Source organism: Platalea leucorodia (genome assembly GCF_965183815.1).
Source record: "Platalea leucorodia genome assembly, chromosome: 2".
NCBI classification, from domain to species: Eukaryota; Metazoa; Chordata; class Aves; order Pelecaniformes; family Threskiornithidae; genus Platalea; species Platalea leucorodia.
The window spans coordinates 114,480,863-114,501,903 of NC_138824.1; the positions used below are offsets into that span (position 1 = coordinate 114,480,863).

The 21,041-nt window shown below is 40.1% G+C and overlaps 1 protein-coding gene across 1 annotated transcript; it reads left to right on the top strand.

Annotated features, from left to right (window-relative positions):
* The first annotated feature begins 7,683 nt into the window (after positions 1-7,683).
* On the top strand, positions 7,684-20,040 carry CHMP2B (charged multivesicular body protein 2B). The gene is made up of 6 exons (XM_082337440.1): positions 7,684-7,815; positions 11,024-11,115; positions 14,092-14,286; positions 16,810-16,912; positions 17,971-18,077; positions 18,235-20,040. Exons 1-6 carry the CDS (start codon positions 7,782-7,784, stop codon positions 18,346-18,348), a joined length of 645 nt encoding a protein of 214 aa, XP_082193566.1. The 5' UTR covers positions 7,684-7,781; the 3' UTR covers positions 18,349-20,040.
* Positions 20,041-21,041: the final 1,001 nt, after the last annotated feature.

Genomic DNA, 21,041 nt, shown 5'->3' on the forward strand with positions numbered 1-21,041 from the left:
TTTTGTTGGATTGGACCATTAGGTAGCTATAGCTGTTCTCAAAGGACAGTGTAAGCCACAAGCTTTCTGAACCCCAGTGAAAATATAAATCATTAACAAAAAGATCAAGATGAGAAATCCTTGATTTGACATTTCCAGTGTTAAGAGATATTTTTGTATTCCTTTTATACTTAAAAGAAACATTAACTTTTCTAAAAATAGTAAAATTACTTTGTCTTCATGTGGATGCAAAAATACCATCACAACTCCACTAAATAAATGTTTGCTTCTTCTCACAGCTATCAAAAGATTCAATAATAAATGTTTTAAAATATTGCAAAATCATCATAGGTAAAAAAAATTCTTGCCTTTTTAAGGGATGAAGAATATCATGCAATTTATTTAGAATAAAATTAATATTAAAGTATTTCCAATTTATCAAACTTCTAAAAAATATCCCCTCCATAAATATAATTACAAAAATGCTAAAAAAAAAAAAATTGCATATGTTAAGGATGTACCCTTTCATTTTCATAAGGCCCTGTCCTTTCTCTCTGTTCTGTTTCTCAAGGGTCTCATTCATTAGTACAAAACATCCACTATCCCACTTATTCTGATAACTTATAGCTCTGCTTCTCTACTCGAGACTTCTACTTGAATTGAAATGTCAGTCTCTTTGTCCACCATCAGTTTATGCATATTCAGCTCCATAGGGCAGTGTTTCCAATCTTTCACCTACCCACTACTTCCAGCCTTCTCCCTTTCCTTATCAATACAATCACCACCACCTTCACCTCCATTATTGAGGGCTGTCAGCTGAGCGTCATCTCCAGATGCTCATCCTTTTAGCTGTATAAAAATCTCACCACTCCCTCTTACACAGCAGCTCTGCTAGACCAGCCTTTCCTATTGAGTCACAAAGCTGAAGCTTTAGACCAGTTACTCATTACTGTGGTGCAAGATGAGTGCAACATAGAATCATAGAATCGTTAAGGTTGGAAAAGACCCTTAAGATCATCAAGTCCAACCATTAGCCTATCACTGCTAAGTCCACTGCTAAACCATGTCCCTAAGTGCCACATCTACCCTTCTTTTAAATACCTCCAGGGATGGAGACTCAACCACTTCCCTGGGCAGCCTGGTCCAATGCCTGACTGCCCTTTCGGTGAAGAAGTTTTTCCTAACAGCCAACCTAAACTTCCCCTGGCGCAGCTTGAGGCCATTTCCTCTCGTCCTATTGCTTGTTACTAGGGAGAAAGAGACCGACCTCCACCTCGCTACAACCTCCTTTCATCTTTCTTCACGTCCCTGGTGAATCCAAGCTGGCTCCTTCAAAAAGTTTTGCAGAAAGCCATCTTCTTAGTTCATTACTTCGATCATGTTGCCATTTTCATTGCTTCCTTCCAAGTGGTTCCTTCAGTTATTCACCACAAAAAATGCGTCTCTATTCAAGGCTTTCCCCAGCCTATCCCGATCTCCATACCACCTCCCGTTCACAGTCCACACTGACTCCTTCCTTCAGTTCTCATTAATGCTAGCTTTTAGCAGCTCATTATTAATTTTGCTTCTCATTACCATCTTTTGTCTTCTCCTTACCTACTCATCACTGTTGGAAGGACTTCTTCACAAACTGACACAGAGGTCTTTTTTCAAATGCTTAACATCTTTTTACCTTGACACCTATGCACAAAGAGTACGTGAGGAAACTTCTGGTTTCTTTGCACTGTCCAGTCTGACATCCACGTATTATTTCTTATTATATTGGGACAATATAAGGTTCTCTGGGAGATGGAATGGGTTTGTTTCACATTTATAGCATTCCTAGCCCAAAGCAGTCATGTTCCTAGATAATAATGTAACACAAACACTGAACAATAATAACGTTAAACTGAATTTGCTAGGTTTGTAATGCATTATTTTAGAACAACTACTTATACTGTGTTTTACTTGGAAAAAAAAAAAAATGTACACATATTCTCAAATCTGAACCTATTTAACCCAGGCCTTAATATGTTAAATCTCAATGTGTAGTGAATTCCAGCTAAATGAAATATAACAACCTTACCATTAATGCAGCATTTTGCCTGGGCAACATACACTAAATTTGATGTAAGATACACATGGGAAGTACAAACAATAGGAAAATTACCAAAATGGTCTTCTCTTTAGGACCAACAGATTTGGGTTAAAGGCAAATTATTTGAAAACAAGTTACTGAGGCAATATTCAATCAAAATGACTACTATCAGCCATAAACATACGGGACCCTCTAACTACCCAAGGTAATAAGTCTTGTATATTATGCTGGGAATTCCTTCAAAGCCCAAATCATTTTTAGTTTGCAAAGCTCTCTAATTTATTTTCCATGGTTGGGAGGAATCTGCTGCTAAACTAAAAATACAGTTTTGTCCCCCATTATCTCTGCACATAAAGAGTCACAGAGCTTCGGGCTAGAATTAACATGAGATAGGCTATTATGACTGTAAGAACACTTAGCAGTCCCTGTTGACTTTGCGGTTTGTAATAATAAATATCCTCCCCATAATCTCTCGCTCTTTTTTCTAAACTTGATGCCTTGAGGAGTTCTTGAAGCTTGTGATAAAATGCTAACAGTATTTACCTGTTTTGTTGCTGGCCTGGATTTCCTTTTCTCCTTGGGCAAAGTCATTTAAAAATATGATCTTTGCAAGAAAATGCTTTCAAAAGTATAAACTTTGATTTCATTAATGCCTTACAGAAATATGATGTCCTACTGTACTTGATTACTGAAGCAAAACTACATCTGCTTGTACAAAGTAACAGCACTATTTTATAATGAAGTGTTCGCTCTTTCACCAAGGAAGAACCTTGCAATCAGATGTGAAGGTTATGAAAGATGTAGTCTGCAACTCAAAAGTATCTTATTATCACCAATCAAGGTAATAATTAAAACCAGATTTCCGTAAGGAGGGGTTAGGCATTTAGGGGGTTTCACAAAGTACTGAACTTCATGCACATACTAAATGGTGCAAAGTACTTATACTTCATTAAGAAGACGCTGAAAGTGACTGAAACTAAGGTGTAATCTTGCATACATAAGTATCTTACTTTGATATGCTGTTTCCATGCAACAGAAAAAACTTACTTGCCTAGTTACTCACATATATTAAGGATGGTTGGGGTTTTTGGTTTTTGTTTGGTTCCGCCCCCCCCCGCCCCCCAAACTGTTCACAAATACATCCAGGAATAAAAAATTAAGATGAAGAAATCCTTTAAGTGTTCAGTGTTTCAGTTCACTAAAAGCTCTTCAGCAATCTCTACAGTAACATTTCACATTTAAGATATTAGTTTTTCTTTAACTCATTCTTGCCGTATTTTACTTACTCAGAAGTCTGTCAAGTGAATTCAGTGGATTATCAGGCAAAACACGCACATCACAAAGCCCCTCCCACATAAAAAGCCAATTTCAGTCTCCACAGATGTCACACAGTCCTCACAAGACCAAATAAAATCAAACCATGCTTCCACACCTAAATGTGTATTTCCTTCTATCCTGTACACCTTGTGTACTGTAAGGCATAGATGAGTAGCCATCTATTAGCAATTGATCCTTTTTAGACAGAGAAAGCAAGAAACAAGAACAATTAAGTTATAAGACCAACAATACACTCTCTCTGCTTCACATACATGCCCGATTCAACTTAAATTGTGAACAGATATGAAGCAAGACATTCATTCATATTTCAGATTCAATACATTCCTCAATATTTCCTTAAGTTAATGAAAAATATCCTTTTTTGGAAAATGAAAATGTTTAGAATTATAAACTATTTCCAAATAGACAATCTACTGATTGTTCTGTAGCTCACTGACTTGATTCCCATTGCAACCTCATTTATTTTGGCATTATTCTTACCTGACGGCAATTCACTACTGCCATTATTTGTAGACAGTTAAATAGTTTTCCCTTATGAAATCTGTCTCATAATTTTACTTTCAGTGTTTCCAAGGGTTATTTCGTACCTCTGTATTTGCTAGGTGCGACTCCCCCTTTCCTCCTGTGAATGAGGTATTTTTCAGTTCTCGTGAGCTTTCCACAAAAGTTGCTGGAAAGTGGAATAATCTGCAAGGTGAGGGTGAGATGCGCTGTAGAAAACACTTTTTTATACTTGTACACATAAATAAGTGATTTGATTTTGAACAAAGCAGAGAAAATGAATTTCAGAACCACGGTACTGGAGGGAACCTGCAGTATCTCACAGGTGCACCATTTCCACTACTCTTCTCCATCCTCTTTATCCTCACCTCTATGGCCTTCTTTATTTGTTCCTATTGTTCCTAACTCTATTCTTCTTCACAAATTTCCACACACACCTTTTGTGATGACCATTGATCATCCCCTGCCCCTTTCCACTTCACCTTCTCCCCAATATCTCATATTCTGTGCCCACAGAGTGCATTGCCATCACCTCTACGCCCTGGAGAGTGCACTCTTGATTTCCAACTACCATTACTAATGAATGCAATTACAGAGAACAGCATGACATACATGCAGGCTTCAGCAGAGCCATACATTTAAACACAGCCATAGCATTCAGCCTGTGCCACAGCAGATTCTTACTCAGGAAAGAAATTCAGGTGTCGAGCTGAACTGCAGCCTGAGCTTCTACAGGGTCTGCGACTCTCTCCCTGCCTTTTCCTTTCTGTCTCCTCCTAGCTCAGCCTACCTTCATATGACACGGTATAACGTCACGTAGCCTGTACAGCACGATCTCACAAACTCTTACACGTGTAAGTGCCATATCATTTGATTTCAGTGGAACTCCTCCAGGATAAAGTGTTACTGAGTCGTTGCAGGATTTGGAAGATGGCCAGTTGCTCAGGCCCCAAAGACACTTCTTCTCATAACCTTATTTTACACGTTAAGAGCTGTGTATTTCATATAACAATACATTTATACCAGTCTTTGATCATTTATCTCCTTCAGGCTCCTGTAATTTTCAACTTACCCACTTCATTCTTTACTACACATGGCCTCATTTAAATTTCCTTATATCTGCAGATGAGAAATTAGACAGGCTCAGAATAGATCAAAGTGTACTGAATTTGGGTCATTATCCACAAAGCATCCCAAGACAGTCTGCCTTAGCTTGTCAGCTAAAGTTCACTTGCAATGTTTCCCTCACTCTAGAAAGGGAGATAAGGAAGACTAATAACTTTCATTAGACCAGCTGATACAGCCAAAAAGCTTGAAAAGATTTAAGCATAACCTTGAGAGTTTCTTCAAGACTTATACACCTGAAAGCTCACCTCTCCTTTTTCTCCTGCGAGTGCATCAGAAAAGTATTTTTGCAAATCAGCCACTATCTCTACTATTCTACAGAGCAGTACCTGAAAGAGCTGATTTGCAAGGGTCTCTTCATAGCAGCCATTTCATCTGAGCACCTGCACATGTTTAGCTTTAAGCAGACTGAACCTAGTCACCTGGTTTAAATTAACAACATGCTTAAATACACCAATGGACCAATGCTAGAGTAGCTTACATATGTATTTAAAAACAACCACCACCTTTTTCTAAGTGCAACTCTGGAAGGCAGACCAGCTTTCCTGCAATTAATCTGTTTTTCTTATCCAAATTAATTTTTCATACTTTGATTTGAAGGTGCTCAATTTCAAATTCATACAGGGTATTGTATCATCCTTCTGAACCAGTTTTTGTGTCCCACTTTTCTCAGTATCCAACAAACAGAAAATACACAGTCCCTGCTTTTGTTTGCTGCTGCTATTTGCATACAGTCACTAAGGAAAGGTTATTTATTCCATCTGGTTGATTTTTAAAGTTTGTCTACAGCATAAAGAACTAAGACATTCTTTTTACATTTTGATTTGCAGATAGATCGTGAAACAAGACATTGAGAAGCTAAAAGAAACACTGAAGTTTAAGCATTATTCTTTTAAAAGATAAATTCAAAGGCTTCTCTTATCATATCACTATCACCAAAAAATACAAATCAAGTATACGATAACATCCAAGCATTCAGGCTTACAGCACAAATAAAGTAAGTCTTGTCAAGCACAGACATACTTTATTTACTGCAATCATGAAGCCTATTACGGACATCCTTGTTTACCTCATCACAAGTAAACATTCATGAAGAAATATTGTGGAAAAATGTTTTTTTGGTCTCACAGCTACTTAGTGCAATTTAAGAGTACCCCATAGTTAAGCTGCCCAGCCTCTCTCTCAAGGAAAGTGGGGAACTGAATCTAAATTTCAAGTGGTCTCCTCTCCTTTATCTGCATTTTCAAAGCCAAGATTTTAGTTTTTGCTTACTAACTCATCTCTGATCATTCTGACCTGACAGACAGTACAGACATACAGGAATAAACTTGCAAAGTGTATTTTATTAAACCTATCTCATAGTGAATTGCTAAACTTCCATAGTATCTATGGCATCACACATGATCTGGATTGCAGTCTAGCACAATTGGTGAAAAATAACTAAAAGGCCACGTGAAAAACAATGAAAACTTGTTGTTTGCAATAAAATTACTATTTTCAAAAAAATCAAGAAATACTGACACCAAACACAGAGTTTGTACCTACCTATATCCACATATATCTTTACACTGCTATTATGATATTCTAATAGACTGTTTTTCCATGCAAGGTTATAAAAGTGTGGTTTATTAGGGTACTGCCACCATAAACTTACAATTCTTCCTCAGGTTAAATTTATATCTAGCTATCAAAATGCATTACTACATTACAATCACTTCTTTTTCCTTGCAAATTAACATAACCCCCCCACACACTTGAAAGTAAGTGAAGGTATATCTAGCTACTATTCAAACAAATAGCTCTGTATTTTCTACTATAGCTGCTTTTTCATTTTCTAAGGTCATGATATGTACGTAGGTAACTGCCAATGATGAAACCACAGCTACGTTATAAACTGCCTTATTAAAAATTAAGGATTGTAATTAGCCCCTGAAAACCAAGGAAATTATTATTACTTTTTCCATACTCTTACAGCTTGTGCACCACGGTAGCTGTGATCCTCGGGCAAAGGCTTATCCTAGAAAATTAAGGCATGACCCCTTCCCCAGGCACGGCCGTGGCGAAGGAGGAGGGTTCAAGGCTGGGAAGCTCCTTACCAAAACCCCACCTGGGCCTCGCCGAGGCTGTACCCAGCCCGCAGCCCAGCGCTCCCTGCCGCGCAGGCAGAAGCCCGCCCCACGCGTGTGTCGCTTTACGATCCGAGCCACAGTGGCGCGGGCACCGAGCCCGACGAGCACTACGCTGCTGAACGCCACGACTTTTTAATAGTTAGATATACACCAAAAAAACCTAAACCGCTTAGCGGCGCACGGCGCGGGAAGCCACCACGGCCCGGCCCGCCCCGCCCGCACGCCGCCGCCGCCGCCGGGCGGGCTCCCCCCCGCTCCCCTCAGCCGGCTCCCGGCTCGTCCCCCCGCCGCACCGCCTCCCCGGCGCCCCCTCCCGCGGCTCGGTGTGACCGGACCCGCGGGGGGAGAGACACCCGGCAGGGAGGTGCTGCTGCCGCCGCCCCGTCCCGCCCGGGGCCCCGGCGGGGAGCGCGGCTCCGGCCCCGCACGGCCAGCGGCCGCCGCCGCAGGGTAGGCGGGGGCAGCGCGGCGGCCCGTCCCGTCCCGCCCCGCCCCTCGCCGGCGGGGAGGCGGAGCCGGGCGGGTCTGCGCGGCCCGGCCGCTTCCTGGTCACCTGAGGAGGAGGCAGGAGCCCGCTGAGGCGGCGGCGGCGGCGGCGGGGGGCTCCGGCGGCTCCGGGTCTGGCTGCCGCCATGGCCTCGCTCTTCAAGAAGAAGACGGTGGACGGTGAGTGCGGCGCGGGGCCGCCGCCGCCCGGGGTAGGGCCCCGCCGCCCCTCTCGCAGCCCGGGGGCGGCTGCGCCCAGCTCTCGTACAGTCCCGGGCGGGGAGCTGGCCCCGGCCTGGGCCCGGGGGAGAGCGGGAGCCCGGGGGTGGTGGCGGTGCCAGCGGGGCGGCCTCGGGCCTTGTGTCCCGGCGGAGCGGGAACTCGTAGGGAGGGGAGGAGGCCACGGCCCGGGCGGGGTGACTCACCGGCGCGCTCGGGCCAGGCGGGGCGGCGGCGAGAGGCCCCGGGCCGGGCCGGCCCCCTGGGACAGCGAGGCGGGGGGTTCCCGGGGCCTCGGGTGTGGTGGGAGCCGGCCCCTGGTGATGCCCGTCTGCCGGTGAGGGAGGAGGAACAACGTCTCTCGTGGGCAGCGAGGGAACAAAACAGGCCCGCGAAGAGTTGCTGGAGCCGGGAACAAGCAGGGACGCGGGCGGTGCGGGTCTGCGGGCGCCGGCCCTCGGCGGCGGGGCGAGGGCGGCCGAGCACGGCCGCGGGCTGCGGGAGCCGCTGCCCGGCTGCGCTGAGAGCGGCTGCAGCAGGGGCCGAGCCGCCACCGCCGCGCCTGTGGCTTGGCGCGCGGGTGTTAAACCAAGTTGGTCCTCATGTTTTTGTAGTCAGTCAGTCGACAAAACTCTTAACACAGAAATAGCATTCTCTAAAGTAAAGCCAAAAAAGATCGCTTACCTGACAGCAGTCCTGTGGGCGACAGTCAGCCCTCCAAATCGATGTGCCCCACGCATGGCTGTGGGGCAGAGGCTGCCGGGGGTTGGCGAGCCCCAGAGCCGGCTGGCTGGCACGTTGGGTGCCCTGTGTCAAATCAGGTGGGTCCCCGTTCAAAACCGGCACACCAAAAATGACGCTGCGCATCAACCAATTGTATGTCACCGAGGGAGAATACGTATGTTTCCCACTTGTCTCTTCCCATTTTTGGTGCAACACGTGAGAGGGGAGGAAGGGGGAGATGGCACTAAGCTTCCATGACCAAGGCAGATTGTAGGAGCCAGGTCAATCCCTGCTGGGTGTCTCTTGTCCAACCTGTTTTAAGGAATGGAGGTGCTTCCTCCTCACCCTGGTGTGCGAGGCGGCGGCGTGACACACGGGAGTGGCTATTGGCAAAATGTTGTCTCAGGAATACCCCATCTTCTTCTGTCTGCTGGAGTAAAGCTAGGAATTTGCGTCAGTTATCACAGAGAAACAAGAATCAAGTTCTCATCTTGGCCTTCACTTGCAAAAACAAATGAAAGTGCCTGTAACTGCAGATGGTTGTTGTTTTCAGTTTATTGCTATCCTTAGTTTGAGCCACTAAGTGAGATCAGAAACAACAGAAATGAGCATTGTGCTCCCCCTTATTGTCTCCTGACCTAAGTGCAGTTCTTGTTTTTTATCATCTTGAAGTTTGTTCTTCTCAAGCTTTCTGTGCTAAGGTTGGGTTTTTTTGATAGTTATTGTAGTTAGAAAAGACAGTCTTGTATGTAGCTATTAAGCTTTTTCTTTCATTTTTGCAAGTGCAGCTGTGCAAGTAATATACATTTGTCTTATTTCAAAATTACTTGCCTATAGCGTTGTTTTCAGAATAATTTTCACTGCTGCTTTGCCAGTGTGAAGAACGTAGTGTTATATTCCGTGTCATCTTTCAGCTCTTCATTATTGTCCACTGAAAAGCCTACATCTCCTGAAGACGCTTTTTGTGTAGTTCTCGGGGCAGTAGTAGCACTGTAAAAACAGGTCTGTCTTTCACAGAGTTTGTTTGGAATATGTATTTATTTGGCCAAAAACAATTGGTGGGAGGGGGTAGTGTATATGCCCTCTTTAAAATGCCACTGAAGGCTTGGGGTTTTTCTGATTCAAACCGATTAAGCTGAAATAATTTCAGCAATGGATGTTTTACAGTATTTCTGATTGTGGTGATGAAGAACATGAGTGCTGCTTTCTGTTTGTAGAAAAATTATCGCAAGCCTTAAAATGAAAAGGGTGGCTACAGTTTCTAGAATTTATCCTTCATGCCTTTATTTCTGTTATTAACTCTGCGTGTTTGTATTGATTTTCCCATGCTTCAAACTTTGTAAGTACAATAGCAGTGCCCTGCCATGGTGTTACTTATGTGGATTAGAAGAGCGAGCTCTAAACAAAGTCTATGTGACAGTCAGCTCCTTTTAAACTTGCACCCAAGGTTTATCTAATGTCGTGTAGACACATACATTAGGAGTAGATGAATCTCTGCGTAAAAGTACTAACTTCTTTCCTCTGTAAAGGTCAGAGGATGCTGAGTCAGATGCAGATGTCTCTACCTTTGCCCAGGTGAATCACACCTAAGGACGTGCTGTAAATTCTAACAAAAGTTAATTGCAACTGGCATGATTGATTCCTATATTGTGAATAATACTTGCTTTAATAAGTGAATGTTACCAGTGAATAATTTTTAAGTAGTACAGTGGACAAAGCTCCTGTGAAGGATATGTTTCAGCTGACAGACAGTGTTCAAGCTTCTGCTGGCTATGTCAGTTGTCAGGAAACTTAAATTTGCTATGAAGGCCTCCATTTTCATATCTTAATATTCTTAAGCATCTGCTAATTGAAAAAAGTTTGAGCACTATTGCTTTATAGTCTGCCTTGAAGTTGGGCTGCACAGATGTGGTACATTTGCGGAAGAGAGAAATCTCCACTGAACCAGACAGAATAGGACAGAGAAGAGCAGGATCCAGGACTTGTATCTGGGAGTATCTTCACTGTTTTAATGGACTCGAGAACACCTTAACCTCTCTGAGATCTCATATATAAGGTTTCTTCAGCTGGTCTACCTGTCACAGTTAGGCCTGACTGGTTGAAAAGCAGTGGGCTTACAGTGGGTATGTTATTGCTGAGTTAGGGTTGAACTTGCAGAAAAATGTGTGTACCTAACTCTTGCTGTGTGGTTAAGGCTCTTGCTGTGGTTCTGGTGCAAAGAAACATACTAGGTAAAATAGCCTAGGATGCTGAAACATAATCATGTTGTATACATAAAATTGTATTTTGCTAATAGTGAATATATTTGAAATGCTGACAATTCTTTCATAGCTGACAGTTCATTCTGAACAAAGGGAGGCTGTCTACATGTCTGCAGAGTGTTTAGCAGATAAGATGTTGATGTAGTATTGAAAACTTTTCCCAGCTATAAATATTTTCTTTCCAGATATAATAAAGGAGCAAAATCGAGAGTTAAGAGGTACACAGAGGGCTATAACCAGAGATAGAGCGGCACTTGAAAAACAGGAAAAACAACTGGTAAGTAGAGCAGGGAACTTTATTTTACTCTTTAAAAACAAACACATACCCAATATACCAGAAAAATTGTGAAGTGCTAAAGATACAACTCAATGTGTAATAATTGAACACTAAAAAAGTTGTCTTCCCCTTTTTGACTTTTCAGTTATTGTGTTGGAAGAAATTTACTATCTAAAAGTGATTCTCAGCCTTTAACATAGGAAAAGCCTGAAACAATGTGTTTAGATTAAATAGCCACATTCACTTTTCCCTTCCATCCTTACCATTCTCTATCCTTCAGAAGGTTTTTTCTAACAGGCTTGTAAATCAGTGGTCTGGTGGTGGAAAAACTAAAAGTGTCAGTGCTATCATATGTTACCATGACTCTCCAGTGGGAGAGAGTACTTGAAAAACCATAGGGTATCATGAATACCCCATAGGATTGTTATTTTCATTCATATAGAACTTCCCTACAGCTAGCTAATAATAGTAAAACTATCTGCCTAAATTAAGATCTGTTTAAAACTTAGTGTGTGTGAGCTATCAAGTATTCAGTGAATGGATGCTGCACCTGTGTGGCAGTATAATTGGATAAATGGATGTGACAGATGGTGGGGTTTGATGCATGAAGACATGCTCAGACTGTGGGAAAAGCTATGCAAATCCAGCCACTGTTTCGGTAGCTGGTGGAGTTTCATGGCAGCAGGTTGCATGAATACCAAGAGCTGGGAATAATAAACTAAAAGAGGTCAGAGGAATTGTTTCTGGAAGCCTTCAACATGTAGCATATAATAGGCTGCTCATAGATAAGGAATTTTTTTCAGTATGAAATATTCTGACTCTGGTAATAACCTTAATTTTCATGAATACTCAAGTAGAAGTTTTGGTTGCTTACTACAGTAAATTGTTTCAGAAATGTTTGATTTCTGAGGAGAGGAAGAAAGGAGAAGTAAAATATGTCTTTGAAAAAGTAAAATTTGCTGTTAGGATGAGAGAATCAATGGACAATAAATATTAAATTTCAGATCAGGTGAGAAAGGATCAAGGGCTTGTCAGTCGATCTCAGAACATTTTGTTATGTACTTTCTGAAGAAAGACTTTTTTTTTTTTTCCCCTGAACTATGAGGTACTACTCTGAGAAAACCTAGTTATGTTAATTCTATGTGTAAAAATACCTTAAAGTGTGCAGACAGTTCTGTTTCAGTTCAGTAACCTCATGTGACTATAAGAATTTTGATTATTTTTTTCCAGAAGAACATAACTGACTTTAACAAGCTTGCCCCAGACCTCTCAAAAGCAAATAATGTATTGCAGCTCTTTACCCAAATTCTTCTTAATTAAGAATAAAATCATCTATATATAGGGTTTAATTTCTGCAGCTGGATTATCTGAAGTTATTTAGCAATGGCTGGTGTAGGTTTGTATTTTGCTTTGAAAATCAGGTTATAAATGCTACTTTGGTATTTCATCTTCGTGAAAAAAAATCCCTATTTTCAAATGTTTGCTGTTAAGACTAGGGTGCAAACTAATCCCTCCTATGCTTTACAATACTTGAGGTATGAAAAAAGGAGATAATATTCTGGGCATGCTATAGAAATTTGGTTTTGTGGTCTCTGTGAGCTACTTACAAAGAGGACAGCTTTACATATATTTCAGGCCTCTAATGTTTGAACAGTCTCATGCTGCTTATTTGCTGATCTGTTCCTTAATGGATTAAAAATAGTATGTATGACACAACTTTTCAGAAATTATGGATTTACAGAGAAGATCTTGTGCCAGTGCCATCTCTGTAGTAAACTTCACCATGATCTTTCCTGGTAGTAAAGCTAACGCAGTGGGTCAGTTTACACTTGCCTTTAAACATGACTGTTTTGCGTAGCCTGATGACCAGTATTTACCTTTTCAGAGCAACATATCTTCTTATAAGTGCAGTTTTCTGGACTACCAGTGCGCATAAAGCAAAGCAACTGTATTCCTGTAGCAGGTATATTCTCCTGAAGAATCACAGGAAAAACCTGGTCTTTAAAGGCTGCTTTTACTTAATGGTAAAAATCAAAATGTACAATTCGACATACACAAAGAATGAGATACTATGGTATACCCTCCTTAAAAAGGCTGAAAAGGAAAAATCAGTTGAAAAGTTTACATTACCAAGTCACAAATCAGAAGGCATGCTTTGAAAACTCCCAGCTGACAAGATTATTTGTGCCAAACTTTTTCCTGGTACCTCTGGGCTATATAGCTTGCTATTTCTCCTTGAATTGATAGACTGGGATTTGGGTTTTCTTTTTGTAAGCCAGAAGTGTCTGTCTTAAGGTTTAAGCACATGCTCTTGTAGACAAATTATACCACTTTTATTATGTGCTAAGTTAAGTCCAGCTACATTATATGGGCAAACAGCCTATAATTATTGCTCATCTAATTTTATCTACTTCTTCCCCAGAAAGGTTATGAGATTCTCTCGAGGCTGAAAAAGTGTTAAAAACAACCTGTGAACTCCCTGTTTCTTCCATGGGCAATGTGGCTTGATTGTCCAGGAATGCAAGAAATCAAAGATTCTTAGAGTCATGGCACTAATAGTTGGCTGGCCATAATAATTTATTCACTTTTGGGGGTTGGTTTTTTTGTTTGGTGTTTTTTGTTTTTTGTTTTTTTTTCTTTAGTGTTACTCCTTATCCCGATATGGAATTGAATGTGCCCATATAAGTGAATGTGATGTTATGCAGAATTTGAAGCCTTTTGGGAAGCTGTGTGCTACCATACTATAATTCAGTTTTGTTGTTTTTCTTTCTTCTGGTCAAATCATAACAGCATTGCATTTATTCTACTAAGCAGCCTTGGTAGAAAAGCAAGGAAGACTATTTATATAACTTTAAATGTCTTAAAAAAATCAAGAGGATAGTTAACTTTTGGAATTAATTACTAGTGTTAAGGCTTAATTATAGTCTTTGTTTGAATGAAAATTATGTAGAATTAATCTTATACCTTTTTTAACAGGAACTGGAAATAAAGAAAATGGCTAAGACTGGTAACAAAGAAGCCTGTAAAGTGCTAGCAAAACAGCTTGTACAGCTGCGGAAGCAGAAAAATCGAACGTATGCTGTTAGCTCTAAAGTCACTTCTATGTCGACTCAAACAAAGGTCATGAACTCTCAGATGAAGATGGCAGGAGCTATGTCAACTACAGCAAAAGTAAGGTGTTGCAAGACATTCTTTTATATATGCAGCATATGGTTGCAAAAGTTGAGGTGTGTTATTTTGCATAAGATAATTGAAAGGGTAAAACTTATTGCTTGATACCCCAAATGGCGTTGAGGATACAGTAGGGAAATGTAATTTAATTCATAATGTGAAATTTTTGTCTAGTCAGTCCAGCCAGTTAGCACCTAACTAAGCATATTTTCTTTGGCTAGACATCTGTTAAATGTTTGCATGATAAAAATAAACTCTAATGCCAGTGGAAGAACTCTTTTAGTACATTAAAAAAAATCCAAACCGTGCCACTACAGTGTCTTGCCTGTATATCTTGTCACAAGCAGTTTTTATTGGGGAAAAAGTAGGGCATGCTTCATCTAGAAATCAAGGCAGTGTGTCACAGTAGCTTTATGGCTTGTGCAAGAAATAGGTTATTGCTTCGGATCTTAAGTTCCTAAGGAAATCTAATCTGGAGTTCCCTGTTATTCTCACTCTCTGTGCTCTAAGGAAACACTATTGCATTAAGTTTTCTCACAAATTTTCTCTCATAAGAGAGTCTGAAAAATCTCAGTTATCCGAGCTAGCTGTGAACATTCCCCTACTTCCCTGAAGTGGTAAATAGGGAGTTTGCTTTTGGCAAGGAGGATTGTTCAGCTTGAGGTGTAGGAAACAGAATTAGCGTGCATCATCATAGACAACTTGTGCTTTTATCACAGTCCCAGTGACATCCAGTTACTTGCCAGTTAAACACAGTAATGCAATGCAACTTAGTGCGGAAAGTAATTGCTGCTAAGGCTTTGCTGTCAGCCGTCTTTCTGAAGCAGTATGTTGGCAGGTATCAGCCACTCAGTGATACAAAGTTGTGGCTCTGTAGCAAACTTTCTACCCTCCATGACTAACCCACAAAGGGAGGGCTTGTCTGACTGCACAACCCATCAAGTCGAACAGCTTCTTCAGTATTCCTACAACAGTGTTGAACATGAACGAGTTGGTCTTGCTTTTTAATTATTACATGGTTGAGTTGTTTTTATCTATGAGACGTCTTGGATTAAATTTTTCAAAACCAAAGTGTCACTAGACCAATTATGAAGGTTAAGTCAGTAGAAAAACCAAAAATATTAAAAAAATAAATTAACCAGCATCTAGAAAAGTGATGCTTTTTGAAACACAGCAGGTACTTCTATGGACTAGTTTGTGTAACGTTATTGGAGAGGAAGGTGTTAAATTCTTTTGGTCATTTTTAAAGTGAGTATTTTGCCTTATCAACATGGGAAGCTTATAAAAGAAAAGTATTCAGTCATTCATTTTGAAGCTTGAATTATTCTTAATCTCATACAACCATCCGTGAAAAATACATGGAATCAGTTGCCTCAACAAGCAAAACAAATACATGAATGCAAAGCTTTCAAAGTATTTTCTATATGCTTTTTAGCATGTATGGCACTAATTTTGGAGACAGTAAAGTCCAGTTAATAGTTACCTGTTTCTTTTAATCATGTATCTGACATGTATTTTCTGAAGATATGTAAACTCTGTATCAGTTTAGTGCAAATATTTCTGATTTCCATCTATAACTCTTGTAGAAGAATTCTAAAGAACGGACATCCCCTAAGTGTAGAGCAACTTTTTAAATTCAAATAATGTGACTATGAACACAGTCTTTGAAATTCAAGTAATATTAGAAGCATAATACATTATCACTTTAAACTCAAACATGAAGGCAGAAGAGCTTCTATGAAGCCAGTAGTGGCTGTAGTAGCTTGATAGTGTCCCTTTTAATTAACCAACTCTTTCATCTTCTCAAAGATGGTTAGACTTTACGTTTGAATTGCTCATGCCTATATTTAGGGTTTTGAGGTCCCATGAGAGATACAGTAGCCTGCTTCTTAGGAAAGAAGAAAATATTAAATACTGGTGCCTGCAAAGGCAGTGCTGCATACTTGTAGTAAAACAGGTGAAGTTTATTACACTGTCACAGAAAGCTCTCTGCCCATTAGAAAGGTTCACCCTAAGCTAATATGTACTTGCTGAACACTTTGATATTTGCTTTTCAGAGAAAAGTAATTTTTCCATTAAATTATACATACAAACAATTGCAGTTTAATGCCTGTCCTCTAGTGGTGGTTCAAATAAATGTTCCTTACTGAATAAAAAAACCTGCAGCCATTCACCTCTTTGAAGCCTATAGTCTGCAAGTTAGGAAATACTGTCCCATCCTTTTCATTTAGATCAGGCAGATTTTTCCTAATATAAGGCCAGGAGAAGGGTTGTGGTGCAAGAAAGATGCATACATTTAAAAGCATATCTATTAGGATAGTAGATAGCAATATTTCTTACTAGGTGCAGACTGTACTATTGATCTGTTGTGTATCTACAGTTCTCATGGGATGTAAAGAGACAGGGAAATTGAAATTTGGACTGAAAGTTTTTTTATTAAAAAAGTCTTATTCCTTCTTAGTGTATATATTGGCCTTTACTAATGTCTCATTGTATGATTAAAGGTTTTTTCAATGTTAATAGACAATGCAAGCAGTTAATAAGAAAATGGACCCACAAAAGACACTACAAACTATGCAGAATTTCCAGAAGGAAAACATGAAGATGGAAATGACTGAAGAAATGAGTAAGTTCTGCACTGTGGGGAACAGCTAGCTGCAGCCCACAGTGCTCTTGAAGGGGCAGAACCAGTCTAGAAATACTGATGCTTGAGGTCTTATTTCTACAATGCATGAGATTGACAGCAAAAATGAAGAGTAAACAAAACAGTGCATGTCTGAGCAGGGAGGCTGCCTTAGGCATGTTAGTAGCTCTAGATACACAAATCCATTTCTTCTCATCTTCATGCAAAAAACCCATTATACTTCTAGAGAGAACATACTGGAAGGGAAGGGGATTTGAGACCAGTTCAAAACCTTGTTGGCATAACTGGTAGAGGGACTTGAAAAAATGTCCCTTCTGTAGCTGATAGTTCTGCATGTGTTTTTTTTTCTTCTGGGACTGGACGCTTCAAAATTTGAATTTAATTGAGAGATTATTGATCATCTCAGCTTTATGTACATGGTGCTATGGGATGTTTTTGTCTCCTTTTTTACTGTAATCCACAAACTTCTTGGGGGGGTGGCAAGTTTCTTTTTCCTGATTTCATCTGTCCACTGTCAACTAAATAATATCAAACTTCCTGCCGTTGCTAGCACAGTCTCCTTCCTATCCTAATCCCTGCCACTGTGTTGGCCGTAGTAAGTGGCACGAACTCAAAACAGTATTGTTGAGCAAGATGCGAACACCTCAACTGCGCAGAATTGTGTTTTTGCAATTCAGAAATTAGCTGAGTAATTAACAATTTTGCAACTTGTTTGGAAGAGGAAAGGGACTTTTACAGAACTGTAGAACATGTCTTTAAGAAATGTTAAGATCTAGCAGGGGGGAAATAGAGCAACTGAACTATTGTGGTGAAACCAAACGTTTTTATAAAAGCAGTCATGCCTCACCCTGTTGTTGCTCTAGCTGTGCTCACAGGCTTTGCAAGGCAGAGGTAAGAAAGCCTCTCTGATACAGAGCTGCTTCCTGTTGGTACCTTATTGATATTACTGCTAAATTCTGGGAGGGTAGAAAAGTGGTACTAAGTTATTTCGGAAATCTTTTTGCTTAATGTGGTGTGGATTTTTTTTTCTTTCTTCTAAGTTAATGATACTCTGGATGATATTTTTGATGCTTCTGATGAAGAGGAAGAAAGCCAGGACATTGTTAACCAAGTGCTTGATGAGATAGGAATTGAAATCTCTGGAAAGGTATGGCTATTTTTACCTAGTTCGTATGCTGCTTCCCCTTCATTCCCTTTTTTGAAATAGTTTATTCTAGCAGCCTTTATTTTACAGTCCTATTCTAGAAGTCGGCTTGTCATGACATGTGTTTTTTTGACTCAAGAAAACTTCTGTCTTCTTCTAGATGGCCAAAGCTCCGTCAGCTGCTAGAGGCTTACCATCTGCATCAACATCAAAAGCTGCTACCATATCAGACGAAGAGATTGAACGACAGCTCAAAGCCTTGGGAGTTGATTAGCTTGATCGCAATATACAGTCTGCCTTCTAATTATTCAGCTGCAGATTGATGTAAAAAGTGCAAATACTCTTTCAATGCAACTGATGTCTAGGAAAACTCTGAAGCTTCAGAAATGGCAACTTGAAGTTGGTACTGGGGGAAGGAGAAGGGGAGAATATTTTGAATCAATTTACAGGGAGAAGTACACTTGGTGTGTCCATTGCATGGAGTCTTCTCGAGCACTGGACCAACCAGGGATGTAGTTCTAATGATAAATTCATTTATACCTGATCTGAATCTGTCCTCTGAATTCAAAGTTTTCTTCCATCTCAGATCCTTATCTATCTTTAGAATTGGCCATTCTGTGGCTGGTGGTGATGCCTCCTAGGACAGCACCTATATAACATATATATCATTTTTATAAAAATATTGCTATAGAAAAATTCTTAGTCTGTCATCTTAGCACAAATGAAACTTCACCTTTGCTCTTAGCTGGAAACTACTTTCTTTTGATGAGAAATAGGCTTGAAAGTCTAGCAAATTTAGGCAGAAGGAAAAAAGCATTTTCTGTATTTCTTTAAAGTTCCCGTAGTAACTTTTGAGTTGATTAAATAATATCTGGTTATTCTCTTTACTGAAAGGGAAGGATACAGTCCTTGTGCAGTTAATTTTAATGGAAGAGGATTTAAATTTGTTAGTGAACTTTGTTGCATGAAAGGCACTGATTGAACTCTATTGTACTGTAACATAGCTGGTTTCAACAGAATTGCTGTGCCTTTATGTATATAAATCTTGTACCTTTGTGATTTTTTTTTTCAGAATGAGTCTTTGAAAGGTGAGTAAACTGTAATTAAGATAGGTTTCGCAGAACACTGTGGCAAGAGCTCCGCGTACGCTTGATGGGACTCAGTGCTGAAGTTCAGAAATGCACTTGCAAAAAGGACATTTGCCTGAAATATTTGTATATATTTTACAGTATTTCTTAATGGAAGATAACTGTGCATAATTGTATTGTTTACTAAGATGCAATTGATCACATTGATAAGCTAAATCTAAATTCTAGTTTTGAGAACAATTTTGAATGACACATGATAATTACTTGTCTAAACACTATAATAAAAGTGTTCTGGTTCCATGAAGGTTTTTCTACAGTCTCTGAACTGCATCAGCATGCTTCTAGCTTTAAGTGGAATGCGTTGGGCTAACAACATAAGAACTGCTGATAGTTTAAATAGACAACAAAGTCTGAGAATGCAGTTCCCAGTTATGACTTCCCAGATGCTATGAAGCTCCTCAGCCCTTACTCTGCTGGAGATTATTTGCCCCTCAGTTGTGCTGATTTAATGGGGCTGTTCTTTGAACAGAAACAACAAAATCATCATGGCTTTAAAAAGAGAAAAGCAAAATACCTCCCAAGAGTGAGACCAGGATAACTGGGGGGGACAATCTTCATAAAGAGACTTTGCTGCTAGAGAAAGTGCAGCAGGAAACTGTAACCTCTATGAATCTACTGTTGTCGCACCATCTGCTTTTTAGGATTGAAGTCAGCAGAGAAAGAAAAAACAGGTGAGCCTTCATCTGGTTTTTGGCATAAAAATGGAGGTGTTCTTTCTCTTTGAAGGTAGTAATGGACAAACTATGAATCTGTGAGGTAGTGGGTAGGAATGTGTAAGTTTATATATTGCATATATCTGATATGAGGTGAATATTCTTTTTTTTTTTTACAGGTTATTTTGTAAAAATCTAATAAAAGGCTTTTTATTCCGCAATGACTTTGTTGTCTGTAGGGTTAGTCTTACACATCTGTCTCTTAGTGGGCTTTCTTTGGACTCCTGTTAGCTCTGATAAATTTTCCTTTGACCTGAGCTATAAAGCAGTGTAATATTTGTTGTAGTTGCTTGTGGGCCTTTGACTTAAACTAAACATTCAGTAAAGACTTCATCAAGTTTGCATTCCCTTCTGTCTGTAACTGGGTGTCCATGTACTGCTCTTAGGCATTGAAGGAAAAACCGTAATATGAAATTAGTTAGGTATAAAATGTTACTGATTGATTGTATTTTAGTTGAACACCAAGGCTTGTGTCCTTTCTGAATGAAGTGTGCACTTTGTCCTTTTAATGACTGTCAAAATTGAGCATAATTCTGAGTTATTTATCTGTGGGGTCTCTGGTGAACAGTAGTAAAGGCATTGCTTTCTGGTGTCAGTAACACTGCTGAACTAGGGCCATACTGTCAATTATCTATCCAGTCTTTCTGTTAACAGTTATCTTTTAAGTCCTGCGGCTCTAATCCGTATAAAAATCTTTCAGTAGCAGAGTGAGAAGTGATGCAGGTTTGCGGGCTTGCTTATATTTGTTTCAATTATAGTTAGTATGTTATAGCTATCTTATAACAAAATTGCATCCCCTACTTAGAAACAAATTCCTTTTAAATCACTCTTAGCAGACTAAAAAAAAACCCCACTTAATCCTTAAACTCCTTTATCCTTGCTGACACCTTAATAGTAACTGAATCTGAAAGCCTCCATCCCAGAACAACAACGCAATTGTGCCTGCACCTAAGCATAGCTCTGTTGGGGCAGGCCGAGCTCCGTCTCATCCAGAATCCTACTCCACAAGTGCCCATAAGCAAGGCCCAGGAAAATAGGAGAACAAGATAAACACAGATGATGCTTCCTCCCCTAATAGTCTTCCAGCCTCTATTTTCAATTTAGAG